The sequence below is a fragment of the Protopterus annectens genome, chromosome 6.part1 (genome assembly GCF_019279795.1).
Source record: "Protopterus annectens isolate FY-2018-M chromosome 6.part1, PAN1.0, whole genome shotgun sequence".
NCBI lineage: Eukaryota > Metazoa > Chordata > Ceratodontiformes > Protopteridae > Protopterus > Protopterus annectens.
Window position 1 is genome coordinate 519400621 of NC_056738.1, and position 22959 is coordinate 519423579.

Here is a 22959-nt window from a genome sequence, read left to right on the forward strand (position 1 = left end):
GGTTTTACACAGTTTTTATCATATTGTTTGTCTTGTTTCATATTATATACATAATGGTGTGGGGGACTTTAAGGACTATGGCATATCTGTTTAATTAATTGATTGATTAAATGTTTAAGTGTATTAGGTATTTAAAGATTGCTGGGATGTATGTAATTTATTCTGAAGAATCTTAGAGATGAAAGTGCTGAATAAATACTTTTGTGGATTTTTGTTTCTAGCTCCTGTTTCTGAGATTTATCAGTTTGTATTCATGTAGACCTTACATGTCCTAGTCTGTTCATTTCATAGAACTGGTGGCACTTTTTTAATCACCTTTATTAAATTATCCCTTTAAGGTATAGGGGCTCATACACTAATAGAAAATAAAGCATGCTAACATTTTTTTTTATTTCCACACATTGTACATTGCATCATGTTTTCTTTGTAACAGCTGTCTTTCACTCCAGCATTACATAAACTGCTCATTTACTGCCTTCCCTTAAACCTGCCTCCTCCTAAACATTGTTTTGCATGTATTGTTCCCACAAATTTAGCTTATTTCTATGTAATTTGCTCCTTCTGCTTTTAAAGATCCTTCTTTTAGTTCTTTTATATCTTTTAAAATATTTAACACTTAAAATATAGTTGGTTTAGATTTTGATTTACATTCTTTAGTATTTGCTTTCTTGGCAGCCAACATAATTAAACTTAATAAGGCCTTACTTTGTCTAGACATTCCAGGTCCTGTGTCCCAGCTCAAAAGAATAATTTCCACAGTTACAGCCTTTTGCTGCCCCCAATATTTTTGACAGAGTACTCTTTAGGAAGTTTTAAAATATACCAACTCATTACAGCCCCCCCCCCCCCACCAAAAAAAAAAAAAACTTCTTCCCATTTGCCTCTTTCTTCCCCATCACATCAACAGATGCAATCTACCAGAGGAAAAATTATTTGAAGTCTGAGGTTTAAAAATATCTATGCAGATACTTCCAAGCAAAAATCCTAAACCTTCTGGACTCTGTTGCATACTTGGGAGACATACGTGTACTGCCCCATTGTTCCCTTGTAAATTGCTTTACCAGTTTCTGTTTTCAATGTTTTCTAACCTGCTCTGTTTCTTGTAGTTGTGTAATATTTTATATGTTCAACTAAACATCTGCATTTTAACAGCAATTTCTTTTCTAGATGAAGTGGTGGCACTTTTGAGACCTTTGGACCAAGACCACTCTGTATCTCTCCCCTAATGCTCCATACCTCCCCTTCACTCCTGGTCTAAGTTGCTGCATATCCATAAGGGTTGAGATTTGATCTGCTTCACTTTTGATCCCCTTCTTTATATCTTGGTATATTAAGTTTACTTTTTTTTAAGGAGTGTGAGCATTTCAGTATGGATAAAGGAAAGGCCTTTGGAGTATGACATTCACTGTAACAGATAAAAATGAGTGATTTGATTTTTATAGACAGTACTGGCTGAGAACAGTTCATAAAGTGCAATGTATACATATAATATACTGTCTTAACAGTAGTTCTCATAATATATTGTGCCCACATTAACAGTTGCATCAGCAGTCGAGTAAATGTAGGACAGTAGACTTATGTTTCACATAACGAGGCAGTCTGTTTCATATATAAATCTGTGCATTGCTTGTGTGATTATATTTTTGATGCCACCAAATCTTCAGTTATTATTCACATTTTGTAGGTAGGTGTAAGTTGTTTCCATTTTACAGTAACCTAAAACTTCTATCGGTTATAGGAGTTTGCTAGACAGGGTCAGTCCATGGATTGTGATCACCTTGTCAATACCCATCCTCATAGGGCAGCTCCTCTCTCCTGGCGGACAAAACATGAGGCCTGAGATGGATTTGTGGGCACCCAACCAGCCTTGGCATAAGTGTAGAGGAAGATTGTTTCAGAGATGGGGGAAGTGTTGAGCAATAAATCTATTCCTCAGGCATGTCTTAATTATTTGTTGCTGAAAATTTAAGTTCTTCCTTTCAGTGCTTGTAAATCTGTTTGTTTTGTGGAGAAGTTTGGGTCCTTAGTGCAGAGTGCTAGATATAAATCAGTGTGCTGAACTGTTTAAATGAGTGAGTGTAGAGCTACAGCTTCATGTCTGTGTTGGTAGCTGAGGGTCTTCAGTGTGGTGATCACCTCTTATTTAGGAACCTTCAGGGTATTTCTAGCTGGATTTAAGAATGGCCAGTATTAAGCATTTAAGCAGAATTCCAGCAAAAAAATAATTTGAATGTTGGAGTTTTCAGAATGGATGGCTAGGTGATGATTGAATGTGTATATACTAAGAGACATTGTTTTATAATTTGTCAGAGCAGGGCAAAGTACTTGTAAATTATATCACCTTTTGGCCTAGATAAAGATACCTTTAGTTATTTGGGCTAGTTGGCGTTTATTTGTGGTGGTCAAAGGATAGGGAGTTGTCCAAGAAGGTGCCAAGATCACTGACTTTTAGGTTGGAATGGGAGTGCTGCCTTTAATATAAGCTGCTGTAAAGATCAAAAAGACTAGTAGAAAATTTCAGTTTGGACCACATCAAGATTGCTGTACTCTACCAGAAGTATTAGCAATAAAACTGAAGGATCTTGAGGCTGTCCTACAACTTGGAGACACATTTCTGTGTTTCAACAGTGATTCAATGTAAAGACCACTTCCTGTTTGTATATCAGAGTGTAGTGTGTGTGTGCTATCACTTTAAGAAGCATGCAAGGCTATGCTTGCACTTAGAAATTCCAGACAGGTGCAATCCCTAGTGCCATTTTGAAGAAACAGCCAGTGTGTAAGCATGTATGATCACAGCAGTTAGTTTGTATACAAGTTACTTGGTCATAGTCAAATAAGCTTTACAGTAATGTATTTGTATAGAATAAAGCTGCTTAAATAGAGCCCATGAAGACATGTTTATTCGTGTACCAACACGAAAGCGACATGGTGTCAGAACTGGGATGGAAAAGAACAAAACATTCGGAGCCATGAGATGTAAAGGCGACAGCGAAGGTAAAACAAAGAGAACAGTGCAAACATAATCAGAAGGATTTAAATGTAATGAAAAGCAGCATTAATTAATTACTTGATTCAGAGGCAAGAAAAGGCATTACAAGGGCATAAACTGCATTATCGGGCAAGCAGAAAGCTCAAAAAGATTAACTAAAGAAAATGTTTAAGGTAAAAGTGTTTGACAAAACGAGCAGGTTAAAGGTAAAATGAGCATGTTAAAGAACAAAATGAACATGTTTAAAGCAGAAGGAGTATGTTTAAGGCGTAACTGGTGTGTTTAGAGTAAAATGAGTGCAAAGTACGTATGCTGGGCATAAGAAAAAGGGTTTAAATGAGCACAAAGAATAATAAGAAAAAAAAAAGGGGCACAGTATATAAAATTAAAGCAAGGCAACTGCTATGTTGGGCAAAGTGCTGTGTTTGGGCATAACTACGACTTTGTTTGATATCAAAAAAGTAACTAAAGTCATTCGAAGTATCTTAGTGTGTGAAAGTGCTTACAGTGTGTGCTTAATACTGTGCATGTATTTCAAAGAGTTCACTGTGTGCAAAGTGCAACTATCTCGTGTAATTCAATTGAAGCATGGTTGTTTGAAGAAAAGTTCTTGTGCTGGGTGTGGCTGTTCACAGAGTGCCTCCATTACAGAGTGCTTCTTGTACTGTAAAGAGTTGCCTGGCAAGGTGCCCCCATTTTGGGAACGTTGCAGTGTATTGCATCTAGTCATTCACAAAGTGCATATGTCTCAAAAGGCATTGAATTTGGGCAACCAAAATCTGATTATTCACATTGTGCAATTGCTTAACGAGTTTCTTGTATTTAAAGAAAGGTGCTTCTTATAAAAGATTACAAGAGTATTTCAGTTTTCATGAATTGCTCAATTGCATTGCAAAATTCTTGCGTTATCAGTTGTTAAAGTCGTCGCTTTACAGAGCATTCATGACTGTTCCATGCCTCCCTCTATTGATTAATTTCCAAACAACTACATTAGCATTTTTGCCTTTACCAATTCCGACAGCCGATGATTTAGCATTGCTGCCTTTACTTTTCAAAAAAGTTCATAAAAGCATTGCAAAGTGTGAGGAACTTATCGAAATTTGTAAAAGCATCGCAAAGTCCAAGAAAGTATTCTGTTAAGCAGTAAATAAGTTGAAAAGGTATTCCGCTGAGTTTTGTAAAGCATTAAGAAAGCTAAAAAAGTTTTTTCTCAAAGTACAATAAAGCATCAAGAAACTTAAAAAGCTGTTTCATAAAGCATGGTGAAGCTTAAAAAAATTTGCAAAAGTATTTTGCAAAGTACAATAAAGCGAGAAGCCCTAGAGGTTTAGTTTGTAAATCCAGTCATCCGTTAAAAGCACTACGTGGTTATTCATTCGCACAGTAACAATAAGCACAAAGAAAGAATGTGAATTTGTAAAGAAGAGTGTTAACTGAATGTTCGTGCCATTTACTTATGCACGCACACGTGTGTGTGTGTGTGTGTGTGTGTGTGTGTGTGTGTGTGTATTTGTACATATTTGCAAGACCCTTCGCTGGTATGTGTTAATATGGCAGACGGATTTCAAAAACCACAACTGCTTGTGTTTGACCAGAATATTGCAGAGAACTGGAGAATATTTTAACAGGAGTATATTTTTATACAAGCAGCTTATGCAGCTAGAGAGGCATGCACAAAGGCATTTATTTTGCTGAATCTGAGGCTATAGAAAGAGAGTGATCATTTGTATATGGACCAGCAGTGTGTGAATGTGCAGACCACCATATTGTTGTGCAAGCTGAATCCAGGGAAACCCAGCATGTTTAAAGCATAAGTTCAGAGAAATGTGCAACCCCCAGATAAACATTACATTAGAGAGGCATTTGTTTTGCACAAGAAGTCAGAAGCCAGGGGAAACATTTGCAGCTTATAGAACTAACTTGAGGAACAAGGCCAAAACGTGTCGGTTTGGTGACTTGTAAGATGAGCTGATAAAGGATAGACTTGTATGTGGTATTAATAATGCTGCTGTGAGGCAGATTTTTCTTTCTGACCATGATTTGACATTAAGCAAGGCAGTAGAGATTTGTCAGATCCATGAGGTGACGGAAAGGCACATGAGCATGCTTACAAATGACAAAAGAATGGTTTCAGTAAGTTCCAGAGTAAACGTAGACAGTATGCAACACGTGGCAAGCAGAAACAGGCCTAAGCAAAGAGCAACCGTAGGAATTCCGAAGAAGGTGCAGATTATTCCAGAAAGTTCCAGAAGTGTGAGCTCTACTTCCATCTTAGTGCCTTACAAGCGTGAGTCAACAAAACCCAGGTCTAGCTTTATTGTTAACTGTTAAAACTGTGGTGCAAATCATGAATCTAAGAGAGAAATGTTTAGCATATGGTCATCAGTACCATAAGTGTAAAAAATGGAACCACTTTTAAAAGTTTTGCAAATCAAAAAAGCCTCACGCAGTTACAAAGAAAGGTCATACAAGAAAACAAGTTGATCGATTAGAGCCAAAACGATCAGCTTTCTACGTAAATGGTGCATCAGTGCTGGGAGAAAGAGTCGACGCAGTAAACTTATTAACAAGGAGTGAAGTATTTTGCACAGTTTGGATCAATGAGAAATCCACTGAGCTCAAAGTAGACACTGGATCAAAGTGCAATGTTGTATCAGCAGATACATTTGCAAAAGTAAGAACCAATGAACCACTCAATGTAACCAGCAGTGCGAGACATGTTGCGTATGGAGGTGAAGAAGTTCAAACCGAAGGTTCAATAATACTTCCATGTTATTTGGCTGAGAACTGTTACAGCTTATTATTCTATGTAGTCCAATGACCAGTGCAATCTTTATTAGGTCTCCGAGAATGAATCTGCTTTCTTTTGCTATAGGTCATCATGTGAGTGCAGTTCCAAGTTCAAGTTTTGCAGAAGCTGTTTTCTCAGAGTATGCTGATGTTTTCGAAGACAAGTTGGGCAAGCTTCCAGCTGTATATTCTATGAAATTAGAGCTCAGTCACTCCAGTGGTCAGGTCAGCAAGAAGAATTCTGATAGCTTTGCAAAGAAAGTCAAAGCTCAGTTAGACAAGATGGTACAGCAAGCTGTGATTTGTCCAGTCACAGAACCAACTGAATGGGTGTCATCCATGGTAGCTGCTCACAAGAAAGGCTCAGATGAAATCAGAGTATGCATTGACCCTAGAGATTTGAACAAAGCATTAAAGAGGCCGTATCATCCAATGCTCACAGTAGAGGAAGTTGCAGCTCTAATACCAAATGCTACTGTATTTTCTGTTTTGGATGTAAAGAGTTAATTTTGACAAGTGATGCTTAATCCCAAATCCTCATTTCTAACTACTTTTAGTTCCCCGTTTGGCAGATACAGATTTCTAAGGATGCCATTTAGAATAAATTCTGCAAGTGAAGTTTTTCAGCGTGCAATGCAACAAATTTTTTTCAGGTTATCCTTGTGCCTTAATAGTAGGTGATCTACTAGTTGGAGGCAGTGGCAAAGCAGAGCATGACAGAAGTCTCAAGCTAATAGAGCACGTGAAGTAAGTTTGAAGCTCAGTCCTCTGAAGTGCAAATTCAGACTTCCAGAAACGACCTACATAGGATGTTTGTTTACAAGTACAGGCTTAAAACCTGACCCAACCAAACAGCCATTTTAGAGATGTCTGCACCAGCTAATGTGCAGAATTTGTAGCGTTTTCTGGGCATGGTCAACCAGTTGGGCACGTTTATACCAGATTTCAGTGAGTTTTGGTACTCAGTTTACTAGCCAGTTTCAGAAATTTGCAAGAGAATGGGACTTTGTACATGTCACTAGTAGTCCTGAATATCCTCAATCCAGTGGTCTAGCTGGACATGCAATACAGAGTGCAAAGCATTTACTTGAAAAGTCAAAGCGTGACAATACCAATGTATTCTTGAGTTTACTTAATCTCAGAAACATACCTTGTGATATTCTTGGCTCACCTGCTCAATCGACTATCCAGACAAACTAGAACTACACTACCGATTTCATCCAGTTTGTTGAAGCCTAACTCTATGAACAGTAAAACCATCAAAGCTCAATTGTTGAAAAAGCGTAATATCCAGAAATCTAGTTATGACAGATCGAGCAGCTTACTTCGTTGAGGGAATGAGAGACCGATCCAGACAACGAAAGGTTTTGATCGAATAGGACAGATAACAGGCATCTGTGTCAAGCCAAGATCTTACTGGGTAAGCTCTGAGGGTGTAGAGTATAGGAGGAATCAGACATCTTCTTCCTGTACAGAATCACCATTGCAATCACAGCATTGTATCTGTGATGCTGACTCTAAATCCAAGACAGTCAGACCAGTATGTGTTCAAATGTCTGATTCTGTTTCAGAGAATAATTTGAACATTCTACAGGTCAACCATTTGCAGAAACTGTTCCAGTTGCTAAAACTGATTCTCAGTTTTATGTCACATGATATGGACGAGTTTCTAAGCCTAGTGTAAAATACACAGCAGTGTGGACTTGATTGTATTGTATAGTGCCTGTCTCTACATTGTTTGTGATTTCTGCATGCTAAATGTCTCATGACAAATTGCATGATCTGTTTCTCAAAGAGGGAGGATGTAGATCAGAGTGTAGCATGTGTGCTATGTCTTTAAGACAGCAGTTAGTTTGGATATAGGTTTCTTTGTCATAGTTAAATAAGCTTTACAGTAATGTGTCTGTATAAAATAAAGCTGCTTAACAGAACCCACAAAGTCTTGTTTATTTGTGTACCAACACAAAAGCAACATTATTTATCAAGTTTCAGATTCTAGTATGCATTCAGAGCTGCAAGGAACTGTGGGGGGAGTGTTGCCATAGAAAGGCCTAAACTGTACAATTCAATAGTGTATTAGAAATGGCCTTAACTTAAATCTAAACAAGTGAACACAATCACCTTTAGTAAACCAGTTATGCTGGAATGGCCAGATGGTAGACTTTGCCTTATAAAAACACTGTGATGGGGCCAATAAATGGTTTGACCAGTATGTAGAATCCATGGAATGTATGGCTTAGACTGTCCTTAGAGAAGCAGTTTGAGATGTCTGTTATCTCATCCCAAAAACTGACACATACTGGATCATCCCCCCAGAATGACACCAGCCAGTTATCTTCTTTTTGTATGTGGGTATCTTTCTCGGCATGGGTTGGATTCTGCTCAAGGCCAAAGTCTTGCCTGCCTTTGACACATGATTAGCAAGCTGCAGTATCTTTCTCCACCTGTTCTGGGTTAAGCGTCCCAGGTCGTTTACACTTAATCAGCTACCACAAGGTAATAGACATACTTCTCCCATTTGAAAGACTCTAGGGCCTTCATGATTCCATGAATCCTAGCACCAGAGAAGCAGCTGCCACTTTCTTCATCCAGCCTAGTGCATGCAGTCATTGTACTGGTAATGGAGGCACCAGTTTCTAGAGCATTTTTAATTGGATTTACAGACTTTTTATCAGTGGAAGGCGTGCAGTCTGCAGCTTGGTGACCCACAGAGTTGAGTGTGATTAAGTTGCTTCTGCAGCTCTTAAGTCCTGGTTCTTGGAGGTGTGGGTAGTGATTACATTACACTCTGATGGTGTAATGCGATTTTGTAGTGGTATGTCTTGAGGTATGGGTTTTCTGTCGATCAATACAGTGGATCGAGGCTTCTTTTATTCTAGGATTTAATTCCCTCAGCCTGTATTTGTCTGTTTGTAACTCTAAACTAAGTTACTTAAACCAGACAGTGTTCCTGAGCCAGTTCTAAAAAAGATCCATGTGAAAAAGTGCTCTACTTCAGTTAAATTCAAATAAATGAACAAAAAATACATAATGTGGTTCTTACTGAACATTTATTTCAGTGAGAGGGTGGACTCCGGTTTGTATAAGTAGTTACACCTCTCAAAAATCATGTCATAATGTTCCAGTAGTTATTTGTGTTTAGTGAGCATTAGGCAGTTTCTGTACTCTGACTAAGCAGTAGGTGTAAAGGGAATAGAGGTAGATTGTGGTGTAGTGAGTTGAATGATCGGTGGCGGGAATGACATATTGAACAAGTTTTTTCAGACAAAGAAAGTAGTTAACCATGCTGTGGAGATGTATTGTACGAGGCAAAGATGCACTAACAATAATAAAACAACTATTTGGAACCTAAGTGAAAGATTTTTCCAGGATGACTGCACAAGCAAATAGTTTCTCTCTTATATTAGTTAAATATTCCAACTGTGCCCTTTCATGAATATCTTGGAGGGTCAGGAAATCATTAATGCCAATCAGAATTCCACATTTTGCCTATTTCTAACAAATTGTAGAGCCAGCTATCAAACTTTAGCAAGTGTCCAATAAAGAACTAACGTGGAAAGAGCACAACACATAGTTGCTGTATTTCAGCAAGCACTGTTTGCTGTCGTAGTAAACAATTCCCATGAGCCAAAGTAGTGATCACAATTTCTTTCTAAACAGAGAAGATCATTTTAACGTGGCAGCTACATAATTCAGTGGTAAAGAAGCTAAGGAGAAAAAAGATAACACCTCATCGTCTAGCTGATAAAAGATTGCTTACACGCACACTGTTCCCTGAAAAATTGCATTCAACTCTTCACCAAATATAACCATACCTTCATGATAGTTGTCCATCAGTCAAGGATAATATCAGTGAGCCATAATGTGTGTGCCTTTGTATAGACATATCGCATTTCAGTTCCCAAAACAAAACAAGTGTAAGCCCGCATTTGCGCTTGTTTCCCGCCTTTCCTGTAACTAGTCTAGTCCAGATAGAGATTTGCTGTATCCAGGACTGTTTGTAAGCGTCTGAGTCCCCCAAGTCATTCTGTGTTGGAGGGAAGCGTTCTGGCCTGTCAGTGGGAGTGGTAAGCACTAGGTAGCCTGCCTACCACAAGAAGAGTGGTTTCTGACCTAGAAATTGTACTTATTGATTGTTTGGGCAGTTTTTCCATCTCTTTCAACTTTCGGGTTTAAAAGCCTGTGTTTGTGCTTGTTTTCCACCTTTCCTGTAACTAGTCTAGTCCAGGTGCAGATTTGCTGTATCCAGGACTGTTTGTAATCTTCTGAGCCCCCCAAGCCTTTCTGTGTTGGCAGGAAACCTTATAGCTTGTCCGTGAGAGTGGTAAGCACTCAAGAGGAGTAAGCACACAAGAGGAGTGGTTTCTGCTCCAGAAATTGTAGTTTATTGGCCGTTTGGGCAGTTCTTCATCTCTTTCAACTTTCTGGTTTAAAAGCCCGCGTTTGCGCTTTTCCCGCCTTTCCTGTAAATAGTCTAGTCCAGATACAGATTTGCTGTATCCAGGACTTGTTTGTAAGCTTTTGAGCAGTTCCAAAGTCTGCTCTTCAATTTTTCCCTAGCTAGCTCTCTTCTCTCCTGCACTTTTACTAGCTTATTAGTTTAGCACTTTACCAGACTTCTTGTAGCAATTATTGTAGCACACAAAAGTGCTACCAGCACTAAACATTCTACAAGGAAACAGCTCCAGTACTTATTAATGCCCAGCCCTCCAGGCATGTCTAAAGGTCAGTTCCCTGTGCTTTCTCCTATTAACCTGGTGAACTTGGGCATCCTGAGGCAATGTAGCAACTGCCTCATGTACACTGACAACCCTCTCCTCTTACCTCCCACCTCCCAACACTCAGACTTGCATGAGATGCATTTATATATCCAAATTGGAAGCCACGCACTCTCTAGCCAAGAAGAGAAGGTCAACACTTGCACCACACCACGTGGAACACACAGCCCTCCAAAACACACACCAGCACTGCCTTCACATAAAAACATAAACCGCACACCCACCATCTCGGAGACTGTCAATAAAAATCTACCCAAACAGCAGAGACCTCCAAGACAGAAACTCACTAGACCACCATAACACAACACTAATCACGAGACACATAACTCTCCTAAACAGTGTGCCACTCAACCAAACCCCTAAGGCAAAACAGCATGCCTAACACACTAGTCATAGGTTACTCGATAGTGAAGGCAAACTGATGTCCCACTCACTAGGTTGAGTAAGGAGAAAGTAACAGCTGCCTGTCAGGCACCAGGATCTGCCACATAATGCACGCACTCAGGTTCCTCAACAACAGGTACGAATATAACTCTATCATTGTACATGTGGGTGTGAATGACTTGAGACATACCTCCCTGGACTACATGAAAAGAGACATGGAGGAGCTCTCGGATTATGTAGCCCAGGCAGGTATGACCATAGCCCTGATCAGTATCCTACCCTCACCCAGAATGATACTACAGTACAAGCAGAAAATAATTGATTTCAACTATTGGCTAAGTTTCTGGTGTCATTCTAAGGGGATCCAGTGTCTGTCTGCCTGGGATGACATGATTGACAGACCTCAATGCTTTGCCAGGGATGGCCTGCACCTGTCACCCGTAGGTTTCTGGATACTGGCCAAGGCTCTTGCCCACCCCTATAGTGCCTTTTTGAGGTGGTGTTCTGAAGACCAAATTACCACTGTAACCGCTTCAAACAAATGCAATCTGAGGGTCATGCTGCTCAATGCAAGAAGTCTAAATCTGAAAATGCACTCGCTCGAAGCACTCCTTAAAATGGAGTACATTGACATTTGTGCTATAACAGAGACCGGGTTTATGGCAGCAGAAAGCACCCCTGCAGTACCAGGCTATAACTCATTCCACACCTTTCATTCCCAGAACTTGGACTGAAGCTCCAAAGGCGGTGGTATTTCCATATTCATAAAGGATGCACACACTTCCAGACTGGTAGCCCAATATAACATAGCTGAGATACTTCAGGTGCAGCTAACATTGGGTAAGACAATGATTCAGGTCATAGCCTGCAATAGGTCCCCAACTATGTCCCAAGTTCCTAAGCACCCTGGAGAATATTAGGGTCCAACCTAACACTCATACTGGGCAACTTCAACTACCCCTCCATTAACTGGGAAAACTACTCATGTACCAAAACACCTGCCAATGCTTCCTGGAATTCATTAATTCCAATGCCCTGGACCAGCTCGTACTGTCCCCACTAGAGGTAGCAACATCCTTGGCCAGATCATTACTAACATGGGCAACCTTTACTCTACACCAGTAATCATCTCCTCCCTGGTTAGATCCAACCACAAACTAATTACCTTGGAAATCCACCCCCCCCCACAAAGGTAACCACCATGAAAAACTTCTCCAGAGCTAACTTTGGGCTCCTAAAAACAGAGGTGGCTAACTTCACGGCACCCATGCAAATGGAGAATAGTTGCATGACCACCAAATCATGCACCAGTGCACTGTACAAACATGTGCACAAATGCATCACTCTCGCCATACCTAATAGAACTATAGATGCTCTCCTCAAAAAAAAAAAAAAAAAAGGAAGCCAATCTGGTGGTCCCCTGCTGTAAAACTCTACAAAAGGAGGAGGAAACTGATGTGGGATAAGGTGAAGCCCCAAGACTGGAAAAACTCCCTTATCAGCCTCAACATAAGGTTGAGATCCCTCATCAAATCCTCTAAAGCTAGCTATGAAAACAAAATTGCAGCAGATAGTAAAGACAACCACAAGGCCTTCTATAGTTATGTAAAGAATCTCCACAACAATACCCAGATTTGCTCTGAGCTACTCCACAATGGTACTTCTTATACCGAGCCAACAGATATTGCCAATATATACTGGCCGACAGATTCAGTGCCAACTTTACCGCTGTACCCCCCCCCCCCCCAAAGTACCAATCACAATACCAGTAGATTGCCAGGCACCTAGTATTACTGCTGCACAGGTTAAAACAGCACTGTCCAAGGCCAAGAATACAGCTTCTATGGGACCTGACAATATCCCTGGCTGTGTTTTGCAAGAACTACAGAGTGAACTGACACCTCACCTGTGTGCCCTGTTCAGTCACAGCCTTACCTCAGGCTTTGTCCCTACCGAATGGCGCACTGCTACAGTCATCCCTCTCCACAAAGGAGGAATGACTGCAGACCCTGGGAACTATCACCCCATTAGCCTGAAGAGTCTGATATGCAAGCCTATGGAACGCATCATCATGGACCTAATAAACAAGGATATAGGAAATCTCCAAACTTTGGATCTTACACAGTTTGGTTTTGTGATGGGTAGATCATGCCTTCTCAACTTGGTCGACTTCTTTGAGTCAGTCACCAGAGGTGTGGATGAAGGCAAGGTGGTTCATACAGCCTACCTTGATCTGACCAAGGCCTTTGACACCATTCCCCACTCAGGAATCATAGAAAAACCCATTAAGATGGGCATCAACCCCTATATCACTAGGTGGGTTGCAAACTGCCTCACAGAAAGCACAGTGTGAAAGTAGCTGACTCCTAAGTCAGACTGCCGACCAGTCATGAGTGGAGTCCCACAGGGTTTGGTCCTGGGTCCTCTCCTGTTTGGTATCTACTTCTCCTAAGTCCAGGCCAACACAAAGGGACTATGGCTGACAGTACACAGACAATTGCAAGTTGGGAGCTATTATTAACTCCCCAAGTGATGTTGACATCTTACAGAAAGGCTTCACTGAGACCGACTGGTGGCAGAACCATGGCCTTAAGCTCAATGCCAAAAAATGTGTCATCATCCTCCTTGGGAAAAACACGGTTCTCTTGAATTGCCACATCAATGGTAGTCCACTGAACACAGAAGGCATTATAAGAGATCTGGGAACACAGGTTGACAGCAACCTCTCTTTTGACCACCACATTGCCACTGTGATCAGAAAGTCCTTCTATGTATGTGACACATCTCATTACTAAGGGTTTTGCATCCAGGAAGAAAGAGGTCATTGTCTCCATCTACTCTTCCCTCATTAGGCCAGTCATTGAGTACAATGCCCCATTTGGCATGTACCTCACTAGACACCTGCAACAACTGGAGAGGCCGCAAAAGTACCTCACAAAGAGCATCCTAGGCCTTAAACACTTGTCCTATATGGACAAACTCAAAAAACTTCAACTATTCTGTCACATATCGCCTACTTAGAGGCAATCTCTGCTTGACTTACAAAGCCATGTCTAACCCAGCTCTGTTAGAAATGCCTCCATCTAAAGAAATCCCAGTCCCTCCGCACCACACACTCCAGAGACCTCAGCCTCATTACAACAATCAACAGAACATGCTGGAGGGGCAGGTTCATAACCCAGGGACTGCCCATGCTATGGAATAGACTTCCCATACATGTCAAGCAGAGCACCTCACTGGCCCTGTTCAAGAGGAATCTTGATGAGTGGATGGGAAATAGAAAATTCACCCCAGGGATTACTCCAGTGGCTCTACTCGACAGAGGCACTGGGAACTAAGGTTGGGTGGCCCGATGCCAGGGTAATCTTATGGGCTAGGCTTGTAAAGGCTCCGCGGCCATTAGCCTAGTACACACCTATGAACCTAAGACATGCAAAACAACACTCTCAATCTGGCGCAGCTCACTTACACTTTGAAGGGCAAAACCATTTCAACATTCAGTTATCTCAGTTCCTTAATGTTTTGAATAAGTGAAAATCAAACCTCAGAAGGGAGAGGAAAGACAGAAAAAAAATTAACCAAAAAATGGTGCCAACATCTGTAATACAAGTCTTGCAGATGTAAATGGCTATCTACAGTAAAAGAATGGGCTGAGAAGGCACTGACATTTAATTCTTTGAAGTGTAAAGTGATGGCATTTGGGATAGATGAGTATGAAATAGTGTTCAGGAAAAATCATCTTGAAATTGTAGAGAAGGTTAAAGATCCTGACACAGTAATAGAAAATGCATGCTGCGTTAAACATTTACGCAATGGAAGTAAAGACAAAAACATTAAGACTGACTGGATTAATTTACTGTACTATTGAATCTAGAGATATTTCTATTTGTAAAGTGTTTATACAACTATAATTAGAAAGTATAGTACAGTCTCTGCCTGCCTTTGGATGAAATTAGAAATTTAAAAGGAATTTGTACAAAGGCCATTAAAGAACTAACTATATGTTGACAAGCTAAAAGTTCTAATATTGCACACAGTATTGTATAGCTATGCTAGGAATACACTTTAACATTTAATTTGGTCCATGAACTGACATTAAAGAAAAAATAGGTTTATTGATAATTCCACGATGCACTGTATTAAGAGATAGAGGGCCTTGTTTTAAAGTTAGTTATAATAAGTGTAAAAATAGATCAGTATGTTGCGGTTTCCTCCCACATTCCAAAGACATGCAGTAGGTGGATTGGACACTCTAAACTAACTCTAGGGTTGAGTGTGCATGCAAGTGTGTGGAAGAACTGCTCAGGCAGGGCTAGACACCTGGTGGTGTAAATCTTGGCTCTAGATTATTGTCACTGTTGGAAGTGACACCACAACCCCATGTGGTCCCTAGGCTGTGGAATGGTTAACAGTGTAACTGAAACACTTTATTTCAAAAACATTATTTAAAATAAGTGTAGACAAGTATAGTGGTGGCAAATATTTCTGGATTAAGTAAGATTGCATTGTTAAAAGTCTAATAGATCACTTGCAGTTATGTAGTGAACTATAAACCATCTACTATATAGTTTTGTCTTATTGCTGTTATTGAAACCCCCCTAGGTAATGGCTAATTATTGTAGCCATCAGAAAGAACAGAGATTTGAATTATAATATTTTGATGTAGAGTTGAATACTATTCTCTAAGGCCACTTTTTTGCTTTGTAGAGGCACGACTGGAAACAAATGTAGTGGCTACATTTCTTCTGATGATTAAACATTTTGTCCAGAGACATCCAATTAATCAGGAGGATCTTATTCACTGTCATGGAGTTGCAACTTTAGGAGCCCTTTTACATAAGGTGAGTGCACGATGTTAAGGGTTACAGGGTGTGAGCTACCTAGTTTGTGTAAAACACTCGCAGAAAAACATTGTTTACATTGTGTGTGGCTTTTGAAAATGTTATAAAGGTGTGTCATAAGTGATAGAGAGCTCCCACCGCTATGATTCTTATTCCAAGTTGCTTTGGTACACTGCTGTTTTGTAGACATGGCTTAGGAATGCATGTACTGCCAAAGTTACATTGGCACTTGTTTCACATAAGGTAAGTGATATGTTTGCTCACACCACATATTTGTTTTATTCTTTGTACATAAACTGTTTATTATAGATCCTGTAAGAGTTAATGGAGACAGTATGCTAAACCATTCTGAAAAATGTGCTGAATGTAAATTTTCACTTTAGTTGGCCGGTAACATGTTTTAAAGATATCTTTCTTCTTTAAGAGGTTTAAGTGTAAACTGTATAAACCCAAAGAAAGCATGATTGCTATCCTAGCAGTAGTCACTAAAGTAGCTTTCCATGTTTAAGGAATATGTGCTGGTTACATAAACAGTAAGCACGGACTTATCTAGGTCTCTAGGCTTGTGTATAGCCACAGACTTTGCATATTGTACTTTTGCATGCCCATCTTGGTGTGCATATGGTAAAAGGCAAATATTCACTATAGTCTGTGTTGTACCTCCAGATTTAGATAAAGTGCAGTGAAATGTAATTTGGTAGTGTCCTTGTGCATTTCTTTACTTAAAGACTGATGTGTGATGGGGTGCCATTTGAAATTCTGAGGACTATAATTGGAATCCTCAGAAGTACATCTGCATATGAGAAGGAAATATATGCTAAATATGAGGTTATAGAACCTTGGAATATTCACTTCAGTACTGGAACAGTAAATTTTAAAATTCTCTCATGATTGAACTGCATTTTATTTTTCTGACATTCAGAACCAAAATTTTGGGATGAGAAGCCATCTAATTGCAATCTGTAATAATCCTATTCAAGGTGTATTTACTGCACTGTAACTTGTAGCCAAAAGAACCACAGCAGTCATAGTAGAGATCACAAAATAGGCACCTTCAGTAAATACTGCCAGTGAATTTACACTATACACTACTTTTATTAAAAAACAAAAAAAAGTTGAGTACTTTTGTCCTTTGTCACAATTTAGAGTAGGATTTCGTCACAACTAACAGCCTTGGATTCTTAGACATCTTGTTCTTAAAAAGGTACACACACCAAAAAATAAATGGTATCTACTACTGTAAAAGCTCATCAAACCTTTTAAATATTAGATAAATATTGTATAAATCTTTAGTTATATTAATATTTAAATATATTTTTGTAATGCATAATATGTGTGTAAAACTTTGTAAAATATGACACCCAAATAAGTGTTAAAACATTTAATATTGACTAGAGTGTAGCAGCTCTTAAGTTGTAATACTGAACTAATAGAAGTGTTATCATTGAGTCCAGGGGAGCTAGTGATGTTTACTTTAAATTGCAAAAGCAACTATAAGAGTAGTAAACTCAAACGTAATGTAATTAATACATTTCAGTAAATGTTTATAAGGCGTTTTAATTTCCTCGAAGTATCATAATTATGTGTGTGTGTGTATTCTTAATGTTCTCTCAGTCTTGGCTTTGCAAAAGCAAGTACATGCAACACATTTTGCAATGGTACAGATCACCCCTACAGTTCTGCATTTTCCATGTTTCAGTTTAACAATGGATTTAAAAAGGTCATCCAGAGTAATAGTTTCCTTTAATAATACATAAGGGCATTGTCATCAGCTTCCACATTTTTTAGTTGCTTTAATTGATTTATTTTTGCCAGCAAGGGCTTTGACCATTGTTTTGACTTTCTGGCAGCCCTGTAATATTCATTGATATCTTAAAAACAAATTCTGAGACCTCGCCCACTATTTTTGGAATATCAGCATTGACCCTAAAAATATTCCATTTCTACGTGACAGCTTACATAACCTCTCCAAAGATGGATTATATTGTAAAACAAAAGCTCTCTTGTTATTTTTATTCTTATCTAAATATTCCTTCTGTAGTTTGGTACCCAAACAGCGTTTATACTTAGTTGTCCTATTGTTTGCCATTTTCATACTAATGTCCATCGCAAGTTGTTCAGGATGTTCTCTTGTAAGGAACATGCCTTAACGTTTTACTGTCAATCTCAAAAATGTTGTCCCTGGAAACCATTCTACTTGATCTAATTGTTATACTTTGTTTCTGTCGGGGGGGGGGGGGTGCAGATTGTTGAAATGTAAGTAGACATTTCTGAGTAAGTTAGAATCAAATCCAGCATCTTTGCTGATAATTGTCACATCAAAATAATTGACTGATCCAGTACTAATTTGATGTATAAACTGTAAAAAGGCAGTTGAACCATTAGTATATTCTAAAAAATGGAGATACATCTCTAATTGGTCCATTCCATAAAATAAAAATATCCAAGTATCTTAGACAGATTTTGCAAAACTTCTAAAACTTTCAGGAAACTGTATTTTTTCTCGCAAGCTGAGGTTTCCAAATTAGTAATTGGTGCACAAGAAGCACACATGGCAACTCCCTTTGCTTGTTTATGTTTCCCCTTCAAGTATATAAAGTTATCTAAAACTAAGCTCTTCATGTCAACCAAACGATTGATTTGTTTTCCAGTTAAGAAGCTGCAGTGCAGTAATACTTCATGAAACAATAAAATTCCAGGTACTTGTGGGACACACATGAAGAGATCCCTTGCGTGTGTTGTGAGGAATGTTGTTGGATTATTTTCCAATAAATCATTGTCCAGACTGTCCAAAAAATCCCAGGAATTTCCTAACATTTGTGTAGCATCTTGAAACACTAGTGTTAACAATCTATCCAAATTTAGTGCTAAAGGATAAGCCTTTGAGCCCTGTTCTGAAACAGTGGGCCTGAAAGGTGGATTTAATACAGATTTGTGAACTTTAGGAATCCCAGAAATTGACAGGATTAAGAGATTTAGATTCCTTAAAAAGCCATATTCAGATGATATAGTCCAATCTTATAAGTCATCAAATTATACTTAAGTTTTTTTTTATTATTATAATTAATGTTAACTTCATTTCTAGATACCTAGCTGTATGTCACCCCTGAATAGTCAGTAGAGTCAAACAGAACTATCTAGTCCCATTGTCTGGCTTTATAACCTGGCTTGTCATTAAACTATTCAAATGATTATGTTCATAATTTTGGGTGTTATAATTTATATAGTTTTATATATGTTTTATGAGTTGGAAAAATATTTAAAACTTTATATAACTAAATATTTATTCAGTATTTATGTAATATATATTTAAAGGGTTTGATGACAATTTGCAAGTAGATACCATTTATTCTTTTTTGGTGTGTGTACCTTTTCAGGAGCATAATGTATATAAAAACAAGTAGATACCATTTATTCTTTTTTGGTGTGTGTACCTTTTCAAGAGCATAATGTATATAAAAACACAGTGGTGTACATGACTAATAGTTCTGATGAAGTCCTACTCTTGATTGTGATAGAGGAAGAATGCACTTAACTTATTTTTTTTTTTTTTTTTTTTTATAAAGGTAGTGTATGGTGTAAATTCACTTGAAGTATTTCTTGAATGTGGTTGCTTCCGTGGTTGCTACTACGATTGCAGCGAGTCCTGCTGTAATCCTAACTTTGTAAATGTGGACAAAATGTTTCTGCGTGGTGGTCTTGTATGTATCCTTAAGCACTAACAATAAAGGCCAGCTATTAGCAATGCCATAATATAGAAGAATAAAGCCCTTTATCCTTACTGCATCTCCAGCAACCCATGTTTTAATAGTGGCACAGGCACTGGAGGGCGCTATACAGAGGAGGATGGAAGAGAACAGCTGACATCAGCTCACGCATCATAGCAGGGGGGAAACAGCCCAGGTTCACTGCAGTGGCAGAGTTAAGGATTTAGCAAGCTTCTTGCTGTAAGTTGCATACCCCATGGTCAATGGTCTGTGCATGACAGGAAGTACTCATTCACCTCACAAAGGTGGCAGTTCCAGAGTTCATAAGACTCCTGCTGTGGTGAGGGAGTTAGGGGACATTCCCAACAGCAATATCAGTCTGCATCAGTGACCTCCTTAGAGGCTCCATATATGGGTCAGTGAGCCTGAGAGAGACTAAGGCACAGGAGAATGAGGACAGGGGATGATAGCTGGCTACACGGAGCTAAAGGGAAAAAATCCAGCTAGTTATTGCCATTCGCATACATCCATATCCTTAATTAAAAAATAAGAATTGGTGTTATTGTCATTTGTTATATATGTATAAATGTAGATAGTGGAGGCACTGGTGTATTGATTGATTTTGATGTAGCATTACGTAAGTGATGATGTGCTACATATGTTACAAAGTGCATAGGATAGAAGAGCCTACTGACAAAATGTCATCCTGGACATGTAGTACACCAGCCCAGGAACAGTAACCTGGATGAGTTTGTGCAAACCTCCAATAGGATACAGTGGCAATGGTTGTACTGATCCCTAATTCATCCTTTCTGGAGAAATTTCTTTTAATATCAGAGCCAGAGTGGTGAAGTGGACATACTTATTGTCAAACAGGGCAGCCTGTCCAAAGACAATTAATTATTCAATGTGAGCAGTGTCTGGGATGTGAGAGACTAGAAGATGAGGGGCAAAAAAATTGGAATGACATATATCATTCAAATAAGTAAAATGCATTTTTTTTTCAGTAAGATACAGCAAGGACTAGACACAAAAAAGGGAGATCAAGGATAGGTTGAGAAATTTATAAGCTTGAAATGCAGTTGAGACAGGAAGATAGACATAGAGTTGTTGAAAACTACATAAATAGATCAGGCAGTAATTTCAATGCAGTTTGTGTGAAAGTAAGTAAGATTTGTCATTTGCTGGACTGAAAGATGAGCAATTGAAAAATATAGGGAAGGACCAGTTCCTTTTACAATTTTTTGTCTCTGTGTTCACAAAAGAAGTTGAAGCCTGTAAGAGAAGGTGACATTAATGTTGTCAGGGGGTTCCTTAGGTAAAGTACAGCTGCAAGTGGGGAGAGTCTGATAGTAGTGGGGTGAGGCAGCTACTTTTATCCATAGTGGATGCAGCAGAAATCACAGTGCGAACAGGCTGGTACTGTTGGTATAGAGGCATAACGCACCAGTCACAATCTAAGTGAGCTCCCTTCGATTATTTTTTCTGGTGCCTCCTGGAACTGGTAGGGGAAAAGGTGGAATGACATTGCTGGTCCACATCTCTTCATAGGGAGTGAGTGGGTTATATACCTGGGGCGCACAGTCCTGTGGTAGATTAACTGCTGGAAACTGAAGACCGCAAGGGAGCACTGGTTCTTAGGAAAGCATGGCAATAAGTTACGTCACTTATTAGACTGACACACACTCACTGGCACCTATTCCTTTACAAACCCTAGAATGCTATAGTGTTGGAGTTAAAAATAAGAAAACCCACTAATGACTGCCAGTATGAGAGCCCCTTGATGGTCAACCCTCCCCTGGATTAGTTTACCAAAATAGAACTGATTATCAGCAGACAAAAGGTAAAAGAGAAAAAAAAAAAAGTACAGTGGAACCAGTTATATTGCTGATATTCCTACTACATAGTGAATATCTTTCGGAGCTTCAGAATGTTGTACTCTAGCTGATTTGTGGCTGAGTGCGTTTTGACAGGGACATATTCAGTATGGAAGGGGATTGCATACTTTGTGTGTACCACTGGTCTGACTTGAATAAAAAGGACAGAATTCAGACAACTGATAGCACATCTTGCTATACAGTTGACTTATATAAAGTAATAAGTGTAGCCAGTGTAGTTTGAAAATGAACTTTGCATCTGGTAACCAATTTCTTCTCGTAATGAATAAATATGCTGAATTACTTTCTTTTGCTTACCAAAGATGATCTAAAGTACCATTTGAGAGTTGGAGAAGTACAGGAGCCTGGCTGTCTAAGTGATGCATGCTTCAGTTTATGGGTACTTGTAGCTAGCTTGTTTAGGAATAGGGTGACAAAATGGGGAAAACAGCCAGAGTAGCCTGCTACGTATTTGCCTTCCATGTACATTGCTAAATCACTTACAGTGCAGATTAGTTTCCAGTGGAGGTCCCTAACATTGAGAGAGCATTTGGGGAATATTAAGAAATACTAGATTAAATCACAGGTTGTAAAACGGTGAACTGAGTTGCTTACTGCATATAGGACCTTAAAGTAAGCAAATACATCTAAAATAAATGAATAAATAAAATATTTTACAGTAGCTAAGTGAGCCTGACAAATGTTAACTTGTGCTAACTCTATAGGAGTATGAATGTGGAAGACTGTTATGTACTACTCTTTATACTATTTTTTGTTGTGTGGACAGGTGCCTAGCAGCTTAGTGGATGTGAACCTTCTGGTAGCAGTTCAGTTACTTATTGAACAAGTAACTGTTGAGAAGAACCAGCAGCTCCTGCAGCAGATGTACCAGTATTTGTTGTTTGATTTCTACATTTGGAATCGAGGGGATTTTCCATTCCGGATTGGTAAGGTTTTATTTATTTTTTTAATTTTGAAGTTCACTATGTTTCAAATCCAGACATGCCCAACATCACCAATAATCTTGGCCTTCTTTCTTAATGTGTGTTCACAGCAGAATCATTAGCATGTTTCCCCTTTAAATCCCATGTGAAAGCATACTCAAATTTTACAGTTCTCTCTCCTGATAAGAGTACTTAACCACATTCTCATTTTTGTTCTTTGGTGGCTTTGAGACTGGTTTATCCACAGTAGGAGCTTTACTCAGTCATAATTTCAAAGCTAGTACTTGAGAAACAGCTTTGTTGAATTTTTCAAAGGCCACACCACAGCTTGATGAAGAAACCTTTCTGTTGCATCACGCTTGAAAATTACCACACATAGCTTACCATTGAAATTTGTCCTGTCCGTTAAAAAAAATGCCGACAAGGAGTCATTTGGCATGTGACTCAAGTTTATGACCTGCATTTAAGACCCTTACAACAGAGACTAGCAGGAGGATGTAAATGTAAGAATGGATGCTGTTCTCATTGAGGAGCGCATCCTCCTTTTTAACTAGTTTTTATCACTGGTTGTCCTTTATGGATGTCAGGTAGCCAATGGTTATCCAGCCTAATCACCACCTGGTGCTGCTAGTGGAGTGCACTGCACATC

The 22959-nt window shown here is 39.0% G+C and overlaps 1 protein-coding gene across 1 annotated transcript in view; it reads left to right on the plus strand.

Annotated features, from left to right (window-relative positions):
* Positions 1-22959, plus strand: part of NBEAL1 (neurobeachin like 1) — a 2263075-nt gene that overhangs the window by 814429 nt on the left and 1425687 nt on the right. Inside the window, exons 23-24 of the mRNA XM_044075407.1 lie at positions 15649-15782; positions 22154-22313. Of these exons, the coding sequence (XP_043931342.1) occupies positions 15649-15782; positions 22154-22313 (294 nt within the window). The remainder of the gene's footprint in view (positions 1-15648; positions 15783-22153; positions 22314-22959) is intronic.